The sequence below is a fragment of the Athene noctua genome, chromosome 3 (genome assembly GCF_965140245.1).
Source record: "Athene noctua chromosome 3, bAthNoc1.hap1.1, whole genome shotgun sequence".
NCBI classification, from domain to species: Eukaryota; Metazoa; Chordata; class Aves; order Strigiformes; family Strigidae; genus Athene; species Athene noctua.
In genome coordinates this window covers 24290328-24302345 of record NC_134039.1, presented here as the reverse complement: position 1 = coordinate 24302345, position 12018 = coordinate 24290328, and the positions used below count along the sequence as shown (strand labels likewise).

At 38.6% G+C, this 12018-nt stretch overlaps 1 protein-coding gene across 6 annotated transcripts in view; it reads right to left on the bottom strand.

Moving 5' to 3' along the window:
• The window catches only part of ST8SIA1 (ST8 alpha-N-acetyl-neuraminide alpha-2,8-sialyltransferase 1), a 208918-nt gene that overhangs the window by 136476 nt on the left and 60424 nt on the right, over positions 1 to 12018 (bottom strand). For all 6 annotated transcript variants that reach the window (XM_074902312.1, XM_074902309.1, XM_074902314.1 and 3 more), the window contains exon 3: positions 782 to 891. In XM_074902312.1, the coding sequence (XP_074758413.1) occupies positions 782 to 891 (110 nt within the window). The remainder of the gene's footprint in view (positions 1 to 781; positions 892 to 12018) is intronic.

The window sequence follows — 12018 nt, the reverse complement described above, 5'->3', positions numbered from 1 at the left end:
GCAAGTGTTCAATTCTCATCTCTTTGGGAGCATTCCCCCAGTTTCTCGCCCACAGTGCTGTTCTTGTTCATGTTTAACAGGAAGGAACTAATTTCTGTCTTTCTTCCTTAAAGAGTGCAGACTTAGAAAGTGCCAAATTCAATCATGAAAACAGTAGCTGGTTCAACATCCCTCCTGACAGGTTCTTGTAAATTCAGGAAGACTGGAGGTAAAGGAAATGTGAGGAATCCCAAAAAACCTGCAACAAGGAGAGGTTTGGCCTTCCCTCAGTCAGTCAGTCAGAAATCAGTCTTGAGGGAAGAAAAACATAGGAACATTTTAGCTTGTCCCAACTCACTTCTTAAGCCTTACCCCATAAGTCAGTACCTATTCATCCTGAGTTCAATGGGTTGCATACAATGGCATTTAGAGTTGCAGAAGACAGAGCACACTGCAGGATGAGACCCTGCCTAAGACTGCATCATTAAAGAGAAAACCAGCTCTTTCTGTCCCTCTCTCTGACACTGCACAATCTGTCACAACCTTAACCCATCCATCCGCAGACTGCCCCCCTCACTACACACCCATCAGAAGAAGCCAGTCGAAACTCTCTTTTTTGCCTCTCCTCACACTTTTAGCCAAATCACTTGTGTAAAGCAATCGGGGGGGGGGGGGGGGGGGGGGGGGGCGCTGGAGGAAACAAGGCAAATTGCAGTTGATTAATCTCAACTGAATAGCTTTGAAATTCCAAGACTTAGGAGGGGGAGGGGGAGACAATGTGTCATTGAGGTTTCTGTCTTACCGCATGACAAAATCTGCTCGATCTATTTGTTTGCCGCAGCTGCTCCTTTTCAGGATCCCACCGTTTCCCACCACGGAGCATTTCTTCAGTGGCAGCTGGAAGGGAGTAGCCTAGCAACACAAAACAAGGACTGGTTTTACAGAGAACACACACATCTTTGTAGCTGCTCCTGGAGAATCCAGGGAGCTGGCATAGTGATGAAAGAATTAGGACCTAGGGGGAAAAAAAAAGTACAGAAATTAGCTGGTAACTAGATTTAGGACAGGTCTTATCCCCACTTGCCAAACCAAGACACAACAAACATGATACAGAAGATAACATCTCTGCAAAATCAAAACTGCCTAAAGTCCTGATGCAGATACTGACCAAGTCAGGAGGTCAGTTCAGAAGGAGCCTTCTAGCCAAGCTGCAAGGACACGGGAAATAAGACAACCAGGAAAAAAATAAAAAACAAACCCCATGAAAGTGAGCTTCCTGAGCTGATATACAATAGACAGCTCTAGGGAAGAAAGAAAGGAAGGAACAAGTAATGAGGTGATGACAGAAGGGCACTGGAAATCAGGAGTCACCCTGGCTCCCTCCATGGTTGTGTCGCTGGGACAAGTCACTCTGAAGCCTGACAGCAGCTCCTTACACACTCAGCTCCCCAGGCACATAATAACTTACAATCAGAAAGGGACCATTTTAACTAAGAAGCTCTTGTAACAGCTGCTTAGCAGTGCATAAAAGTACAAGGTCAAATTGTCATGCTATCCTATGCATCAAACACAGTAATAAATTAGATCCATAAAGTCTTCTTCATTCCAGAGGATCTCAAACCTAGGAGTGGAATATCTTCCTGTCAGCCCCAAGTCATTCACCTTTAGTGAGGTCAGGACAGTCATTCAAACAGTACACATTGCATCAGCACAGCCCAGCATGTAAAAAAAATCCAAAGGATGGTGAAAAAACATGTGAATTTAAAGCAGCGTGATTTAGTTACAGAATGGAATTTGTCTACAATACAAGAGTTCATATTGTCCTCATGCAAAAAAATGGTGCAGGGATTTTTTATTTATCAAACCTGTCAAAAACTGACTTTGCAGTAGAGACAGAATTTATTGCACTAGACCTCTGAGAATGCAGATGCCACAGCGACAGGATGCAGCATCGCAAAACAATTCTCTCCAGGAGGACAAGGTAGAACAGCAGCAGCACTTGTCCTTGCTTACATGTACAGAGCAACATCTAACACTGCATCATTTATTCAGGAGGCATTGCAACAATGTACATGGTCCAGAAAACAGACACAGCATTACACCACAAAGTCTGTATTTGCTAGAATTTATTTCTACTGTCTTATTTCTTTTCTTCCTTAGATTTATTTGCTTTATCTTTTTTTCTCAGAAAACTAGATTCCATTCAGCTAGTATAGAGCCACAACCTGCTTTCTAATGGAAAACATTAAAGCATTTTGTTTATCCTAACTCTGGATTAAGATACGCTAAAGCAGAAAAATAAATTTTAGTTTCCTGAGGCCTAGCCACTGGTAGGAACCCAGTGATAACACAGCAGAGCAATACTAAGTATGCAGTTGCATTCTTGTACTGCATTTGCCTTCTCAATAATATTTTTTAATTTACACAGTTATTAAATAATACATATCTTGAAATTCAAAGGCCATCTCATCTCTGAGGTGACCCTGACCAAACAAGAGCTCACACACTGACTACATGGGGGATGGAGGGGATGGGAATCAGAGGAAATGTAGGGGAGGATGTTTTATAAATAACAGTATCTTTCTTATTCAAGGTATATCAAGGCTCCTTCAAAGACAACTAGTTATACACAGGCAAGGCTGTGACAAATCACAGACAAAGGCAGCAGCCATTAACTACTGCTTTTAAGAGTTGTGGACATTCTGTCACATAAATTCTGTTGCTTTAGTACATGTTGAGTGGCTTATAGACCCCAAAAATAAACGTTTAGGAGTTACTAAACGCTTCAAAATTCTGTGAGTTGCAAACAGCCTTTGCTATTGCTTGAAATGATTTGCTGTCCTTCAAGGGAGGCTTATATTCTGTTATGCTCAGAGATTATAATTTTAGTTGTCATTTGCATACATACTTTTGTTTCCAAAAGCATATGAAGTTCTGAAACTCTTGCCCTTCAGAGAATCCAGGAAACAAAAGAACAGGATAAGGGCTGCCAGGGTGATTTGGGGGAGCTGAAGGAAAGTACAAGGGGCAGATATAATCACCACCGTGATTGTCCCTCTGCCTAACTTGTGAAGAAATCCACTTACTCTATGGACATAGGAGGAAAACCAGGCTGAACAGTCTTCTGTGAAAAGCCACCATACCCACGAGAGCTCACAGAAGTGTTTGCCTCCCCCAGCAAAGCACTGAAAATTCAGGACATGGCACAGACATGGGACAGAGTCTACACACCACCACTTATTTTAAAATGTTCAATGGATGCATTTTCCAGAAGACCATACTTACAAACTCTCTACAGACATTATGCTGAAGACCTGGTTTCAGTACCATAACAGGGTGGAGTGGGGTGGGGTGGTGGTGTAAAGACCTAAGAATTAAGTGTCCCTGCTGCTTGGTGGGATTTTAGCTGCTTTGAGCTTAATAAAGAGCAACTGCTTAGGATGACCTGGGAGAAACCTACATTTGTTATCTTGTACATGACTTTTCTTCAAACATCTACATCACAGATCTGTATTACTGTTGAGACTGCAGGGGCATTTCAGGAAGTCTGCCCTGAGCCCCTCCGTCCAAACAAACTGCCTCGTTATACACAAATCACACAAGTCTTAAACTCAAGTGTTGCCCATCAGTGACTATGAAACATATGGCTCCTTTTTCTTGCTACAAAAGGTATTTCTTTCTTCTCTCTTTCAAAGGAAGAGACTTCTGGGCTTTGAAACTTAGGAAATCATCATCCTGTAATCTAGTTAGCAGCATAACCAACCCACTGCAGGGATGTTAATGCAATGGCACACTTTCCTCCCCTCCACATCCAAAGGACACTCATGGGACAGATAGCACAAATAAAGGCACTCAGAAGTTCTTCAAAGCTAAAAAGCTTTGGGCTTCGTTCTGTAACTTCCCGTAAGCATTCAGCTCATTCCTTCCTTTAGGCTGCCCAAAACAGGAGGTACAAACAGCTTAAGGAAAATTGCAACACAATTAACAGAAAGATAGTCCCGGCCCTAAGCTTTCCACATCACTAGTGGGCTTTCAAGATGTTTCCCTGCATCCTCTAGCTGTTCCTACTGCTGGCTTGTCAGGTTGAATTTAATATTTAATAAATTATCAAAACCTGGAGTTATTTTTTTCCTCTAAGAGTAAAAAACATCAAAGATGGACTCCAAGAATGATCTGTTTCCTCATGCCAAGTGATCTTATGCTATCTTCATGGTGTGGGTGATCTGCCTTCAGATTTTTTGAATGCTATGTTGGGGTTGACGATGTTGATAGTAGAAGAATGTTACAGCTTGCTCTAGAATTAAAAAAGTTTTACTTTTTAGTAACATAGACGTGGGTATTACTTGTAATCTCAGCAATTTTCAAATCAAGAGTGTTATATTTTTAAGGTGATAGTGCTATTTGGAGATAAACTATATAGTACACCCAAGTTTGCTTCTAGGTTTCTATTACCAGCAAAATATATTTCACAGGACTTGAAAAACCTTCTCATGATTTCCTTCTTTATCTCCCACAGCGTAACTCTTTGCTAGGCAAATTGTCAGTTCATAGTTAATAGCATATAAATTCTCACATTGTGGAGACCCAGCTGTCATTTATGCTAAATGCTCACAAAAAGCTCAAGTTGTTTTTCTCCTTAGAACTGTAAGCTGGTCTAACAAGTGCTGGCTTGGACTGTAAAGTTGTAACAAAAGCATTTCCATCAATACTAGTTTCCTGAAACTGTTATTTTCATTGTCAACACATTTGTTATTTTCTTCATTCGTAAAATTTTAATGAACAGCCAGAGTCTTGTGGGTGGACTAGAAAAAAGTAGCACAGTATCAGTTCATCTAGTGTGATAGAGAAAATGTAAAAATAAATGACCAACTCATCCCCATTTTTAAGCAATCATTACCACAGAATTAACAAATACTGTTAACTAAAACCACCTTGTACATTGGATATAAGCAGGCTGAATTCCCTTTAAAAGTAAGTTTCAAAGAATTTTAAAAAGGAGGTCCAAATAATTTTTAAAAAAGGGTCTCCAAACAAAACCAGATGGAAAGGCTCTATTGTCTCATTTTCCTTGGTTTAAAGCAATGAAACTCCACTGATAATCCATGAAGATGTTCTAGTTTGTATTCATGTAAATGAAAGAACCTGCACATCCCACTGCAAATTCAATGACAAATAAGCACACAAAGCAATAGATTAAAGACTCCCAATTGAATATGGGACTAATTTAACAAAGCATCTATCCAGCAATTCACTGATTAGTTTCATCATTCATCTAAGTAGAAATAAATCATTGTCATCAGTTAAAAGAACATTACACAGTACTAATATAATATAATTTGGTTTAGATAATGCTACTCTAATTCACTTTGATTTCACTGTTAGGTTGTTAATACATTGATTTTCAGTAACCAAGTTCTTACTGGGAAAACAGGAAAAATTACAGTATTCAGCCTCCGATTTAATGCTGAAGATGTCAAAACCACTGAAAACACTGAGAACATAAATTAGAATAAAATGGTTTTTTTTAAATAAGCATTTTGAATTTGCAAGAGATGCTGAGATTTTACTGTCCCTTTTGAGACAGCAGCATCCTCATGAGAAGGGCGTTGTTCTACTGATTCTCCTAAGGAGCCAGCAAAACCCTGAGAGTTAATGAGAAGCCCAATTTAGTTCTTAATAAAACATTTTCTTGCACATTTCCATAAGGATGCAGCTGGCACTTTGTCAGACACCACAGGTAACGTGGCCTTGGCTTTTTATGCTGTCAGATATGGCAGGGTGGCAAATGAATCTTCTTCATTGTTTACAAGTCATCTCTGGTCTGATGGGCCTTTTGTTCCTCCTACAGAGCTGTCAAGACATGACAGCTTGACAGCAACCAGATCCAAAAAACCATCAATGTCAGGGATGGCCTATTCTCTATAATGGGGATGGCTGTGGTTCACTGCATTTCTTTCACTCCCCCGCACCAAACAGCTCCAGTCCAGCCCTGACCCGGGGACAGGAGCCCAGAGTAAGGAGCAACTACTGCCGGGAAGGTAATGAGCATCACAGAGGTCAGGAGGGGCTGCTCCTCCTGAGAAAGAGAGGAGTCTACCTCCTACACTAAGCCACCACAGGGAGACAACTGACATCCTTCTTTCTATCCTTTAGAAGTAATTGTTATATTCTCGGGAAAATAACTGGTTTCACCCATAAAATGCTTTGGGTTGGGGTTTGGGGTTTTTTTAAGTGAAAAATAAAAGTTTTGAAAAATAAAAAAATTGATTTATTTTTCAGGAAGATTTCCTTTAAAATTGGGTGCACTGTTCTCTAAAAGGCCTTGCATGTAGTAATTCGTAACTTTTATATCCTTTTATATCACAAATAAAAATCATAAAAATCATTAAAAATCATAAAAATAATTTTAAAAAATTTTAAAAGCATTTAAAAAAGGCATTTTATATCATAAATCTGTTTTCAGCCCAGCCTTTCTGTTTGTAGCTAGTGATTGAAATAAATGCATTAAAATTTAACAATTGTTTAGAAATCACTTTTGTATAGAGAAACAGAAGAAACATGGATTAGAATAAAAGTGTCTTGATATGTGGAAAGGGAGAATATCTTTATCATAAATCTTGAGTGAATGTTGTGGGCTGGAAGATGCATGCACTTTAACATATCAAGAAGCCACACTGATACTCTACTAGCACATTTACTGAATGACATAATTTCTAAATTGTTTTGTGTTCACACAAAGCTGTATTACAAGCACACATAGCTGTATTTTGCATGCAAAAAAATCTATCAGCATCACAATGTACATTCCATCGAGACTTGCTAAATGTGTGTGTTAGCTTTAACTCATACAAAATTCTCTATATTCCACTAATATGTGAAATAATGTATGAAATGTTAAGCCAGAAGCAAGACAAAAACTTTGCCTCTACTGTAATACTGCCACAAAGCAGAGGGATAGGTATAAGCACACTCACATTTTGTGGAACAGAACAGAACTGCCAGACTGATCTGGTATGTGTATGTGTATGTGGTATGTGTATGCAGCACACTGCCTCTCTATGTATGCTAATTATGAATATCAGTAGACAAGCTGAGCATGGTTTTTTAAATTCCGGACTCAGATACTACCAAATCCAAATATTTGATTACAAAGCCATTATTACAGGAAGAAACTCTGAGAGTGACTGACTATGCAATCCCTCTAGGAGGTAAGACAGGTATCTTAAAATGAACCTCCAGTTACCTTCTTCATTTCTTCTTTTTAAGAGTTTCCTTGCCCCACAGAGTCACTACTGACTAACAAATTCTGAAACCTGAAGGTCATTGCTTGCACAACAGTGAAGTGGTCCAGGTGGAAGTGGAACAAGCTTCTCTGTAGTACCATGCAAGCATGTCTCAGTCACGACAGCCGTGTTTTTATCAAGGACTGAAGTGGAATTAAATGTTCAAGCTCACATAAACTTTGTGCCCTTCACAAATATGTACTTCAGGCGGTATTGTTTTTCATGAGATTACTATCTCATTAAATATTTATACAGGGACACAGGACTGCAAAAGACCACTTAGGAGGCTGAACACATTGCTCTGCTGATGAATGAAACCCTCTTCTACCCAAAAGGATACATGGGATATTAACTGCTGAGCAATCCCACGCAAAAGAGAGAACACTTTGCAACATACCTGCATATTCACAAAAAACATGGAGTACCAAGTAACTGGCCGGCAGTGACTTTTAGTTCAAGCTGTACTTTAAGTAGAAACTTCAAAACAGTGTGCTCTCTAATAGCTTTCCACCCAGCATGAAATCACTGCAAGTGAGTACTTGCCATGAATTAAAAGAACATTTCAAATTGCTATTGTGGCATTTAATTCAATGGAATCTGCCTTCATACAGGCAGCATAGCACAGTGTGGGGATTATGACAATGACGACAACAACAACAACCAAAAAAAAAAAAAAAATCACATCTGGAGACTGTAACAGTTTATCTTAGAAAACAGACTACTGACGGTATATCATAAACTGTATTTTAAATAATGAATGCTCTTGGAACGTGAAGGGAATTCTTCATTGTAAGGCAAGAGGCATTAATGGGTGGGAAGTTCCAAAGTTCTAGAAAATTTCTGGATCCAAACTTTATGACCTGCAATGCACAAGGACCTCAAACTGTAGATTAAAAATGTTTAAAAGGAAGTATTGTTTCATGATTAATTAAAAAAGGAACTCAGCCTACTGGGGTGGGAAGCTTGTCTCTTATCCTGGAAGATATTATAGCTTCCCACATTTTCACAATTGGGAGGCCTCAAGAAGGACTTGAGCTTCCTTCCAAATAGCCACATTTAGATGTTCCATGGAGCAATCCAGTCCCATGCAAACTGTACAAAATGGAAAAATAATATACACATTCCTTGAGAAACACCTTGACCAGAATTTGTAAATAACTGCCTCTGTTGGCTTCCCAAATCACCATCTCATACCTTTGAATAACTCAATTTTTTCTTTTTTAATCCTGTATGATAAGAAGGATAAATTTTGATTCACAGGTCAAATGACTAAACTCTGCCAACAGCCACAGAAACAAATCCTTCCTTTTACCTGACCACCTGACAGCACCAGATGCCACGATGAGCTTAGAGGAAAACACCATCCACTGTATGGGATTCTCAGCCCTGCTTTGCTTTGTCAGCACCTCCAGAGGGAGGTACACAACACAATCCCACTTAGATTTCAACTGACTCAGACTTAAACACTCGCCCTGTACAATATTTACACAACAGGCAGCAAATCCCCTCCTGGTTCACCGGCACTTGATGGCAGAAAAGACATGCTGACGCACCAGGTATTCCAGCGGTTATTTAATACTGCACTGCACTGAACGCTTAGCAGCAAACCCTTATCTTTTGGGCTTAGAGATCTAATTTTCAGATGCTGCTCTGGAACAGTTTCTCCACCTTTTTCCTGTTCCTTTCTTAATCTGCTTCAAGTCTGAGCAGAAAAGAAAAAGCTAAGTATATCAAACTGTATATGCCGGGGTCACATTGATACAACGCTCCAAGCTTAAGTCAAAAAAAGTGCATCGAAACATTCTGGAGTTTTGACTAGATGTTTCATGGAAACAAGGGTAAGCATAAAGCATCACTTCAGGGGGCAAAATTACCTTTTTAATGTCATAAAAGAGCAGTTACTCTTTTATAAGAGTTCTTCTGCAGGCCTGGGAAAATTAAGTATAAAGTTTTTAATTAATCTCCTGTGTTACGGCATACAATTTTCTATCTGAGGAAGTTAGTGTACATAGGCGCACATTTTAACTTTTATTCACTGAAGATTTTGTTAAAGAACTACTATATTCCAGTTAGAGAAATGTAGGCAGAAACCAAATAATATGATTGTTCTGTGACAAAGTCCTCAAACTCTGACTCTACCTTCTCCCTCAGTGATTTCAAGATGGAAGAACAGTAACAAACCGAAACCAAAACAGAATAGGGAAAATTGCAGGGTATCTGCTTACTTGTGCCTGGTGTAGGGATAAGCAGACAACATACTCTCATGCTGAATTATTCTCTTGTGAGAGCATGAGACAATACACAGTCAGCAAATACAGAGAGATTTCTAGAAATTTTGCAAGACCCACTATTGTTGGGTAAAGGGTACTATTCACTTATTTTCCCAGCTTTACAAAGGCTTTCTTTCTTTCTTCACACAGTTTCATATATGTGTAAGGTTATCACCAGGACGAATCCACAATGAAACACACACTTCCTAAGCATTTTATGAACAATCCTAACCCTGCAGAAGTGATGCAGGATGAATGTTTCTACAATCACATGAGCAGAATACAAATAATTGTGAAATACAACAATAGCCTGCATTGAACATGGGCAGGGGTAGGAACGACAGCACGCAGGAGGACTCTGAAAAGGTATCAGGAGACCCATCTGCATGAATGTGGCTGATTTACTAAAAAGATCATCCAGCTTTAGAAACACAACTTTCTCTAAAATCTTATTAGTAGCACACAGTATATGCAATAAACAAGGTTAGTTTCAGCTCATAAAAAATATAAAGGGCTTCCAATTCTACTTGTATAAAAGACAATAACAAAATAACAAAAGAATGGCTCTCTGAATTCCTGAGGGCCCTATGATCCCACTGATATGAACAAGGAGCTGCAGTAAAGGAAATTGATCAACTTACACAGGCATCAAAATGTGGATTTAGTTATCATGAAATAAATACCAAATTTCAGAGCTTTGGCTTTTATTTTTTAGGCTGTCTTAAAAGCAATACACTTAGCTAGTATATTAAACAATAAGCTTTTACATGGAAAAGATCCACTAATCAAAAAATGTTTGTTGTCTTTGCTTTACTTCTAAACAGTTCAGATGAATCAGTGATGTCTCTGGAGAATCACTAGTTTAAAAGACATCAAAGACAACTAGCAAGGATTGATCTCTCTAGGAAATTTGCTATTAGAGTTTGTGTGGAGTTTAAACACTGAGATTGGTTTCTGGCAGCATGGAAGCACTGATGACTTTCTTTAATACTTGCATGTATTTCTTTATTTCTCTATTAATAAGAAAAATAAAGCCTCTTAAGAAAGCTCCACTTATAGATAAGGAACTTTTAGACTTCAAAATTTCCAAATTTTACAATACAGATGCCAATTTATTTACTGCTCTTTCTTATTGTAAAGCCCAAACAATTCCCCCTGATTCCAGCTATGTAAGAGTAGATAAGCAGCAAAGGGAACCAACCACAACAGAGAAAGGTAAGCTAGGAAACGCTTTAGGGGCTCTGGTGTTTCTAGGTGTTTACAATACTTTGTGAGTAGTGATTGGATGAAAAAGACTTATGATATTGGGCTGCCCAGAAACATTTAAAAAAATCCAACATATAATATCATCTCACAGATACAGTGGGTTCTTTTAAATGCACTACTGAATTGAATGAAACAATGGCATGAATCCAGAGAAGTGAGCAATCACTTTTTTTCCCCTCCCATAGCACACATTCAAACCAAATACATAAAATACACTAAAGTAATAAGAAGCAGTTTGAGAAATCAACAAACGTACCCAGCTCCAAAGAGCCATTATATCTGGGCCAAGACAGGAGCATGTATCTTTCATCCACAAACCTAGATAACATGTGAGTTGGCTCACATAACTAACAACACAAGAAAAGTCGACCCAAAAATATTGAAAAGCAAATAATAGTATGCAACAAAAGCAACGTGAAGAATTTTAAGAACAGCCTGTAAAGCAAGGGTATAGATCTTCATTTAAAATACTATTTTTCTTTAGGGCAGTAATGTAGAGCCAAGGTTAAAAGACCTTTCTGAAAAGTAAAAAAGGTGATTAGCAGCATAATAGTATTTACATATAATGTGTGACTACCAAATTGTTTAAAAAGGAATGTTTACCAAACAAGGAAGCAATTAGAGGAAAGTAATGTCATGTCTAAAGGCTATGAAAACAGAAGTTTAGAAGTCCAGAGAGTCAGAGGGGAAAAGCTGTTGCAATTACAGAATCAATGAAGTTTCCATACACTATTTATTTTTTCCTGTAGTGAAAATAAAACTCCTTTAAAATGTATTTTCACACAGAGGCATGAACATAACTCATGAGATTGCTTGAATAACATCGTAAACTGATTTGTGTTTACTTATCGTAAACAATGATCGCTTCTATATCTATAATAAAACATTTCATTATATAACAGTGTAGGTTCCCCAAAAAAGCAAACAGAAAGTGTCACGTGTTGCAAGCCAACACAAAGAGTTCATTTGGGGCTAGCTCCTCTACTGAGAGCACAGCAAAACAGATAGGCTAGGTAAGCTTCAGGGACTAAACCCAGCCTAAGACTGAAGTCTCGAGTACTGCAGTTTACACATCAGAATCTGAAAATAGTAAGTCCAGCTAAATTGCGCAGACTGAGGCAACTGCAAACCTACTGAAAGGCAATACAGAACAAAGTTAATTTCCCAAGAACACCGTTTTTCAGCGTCTTGGTTTTAGCACCATATAATTCAGGTAACCT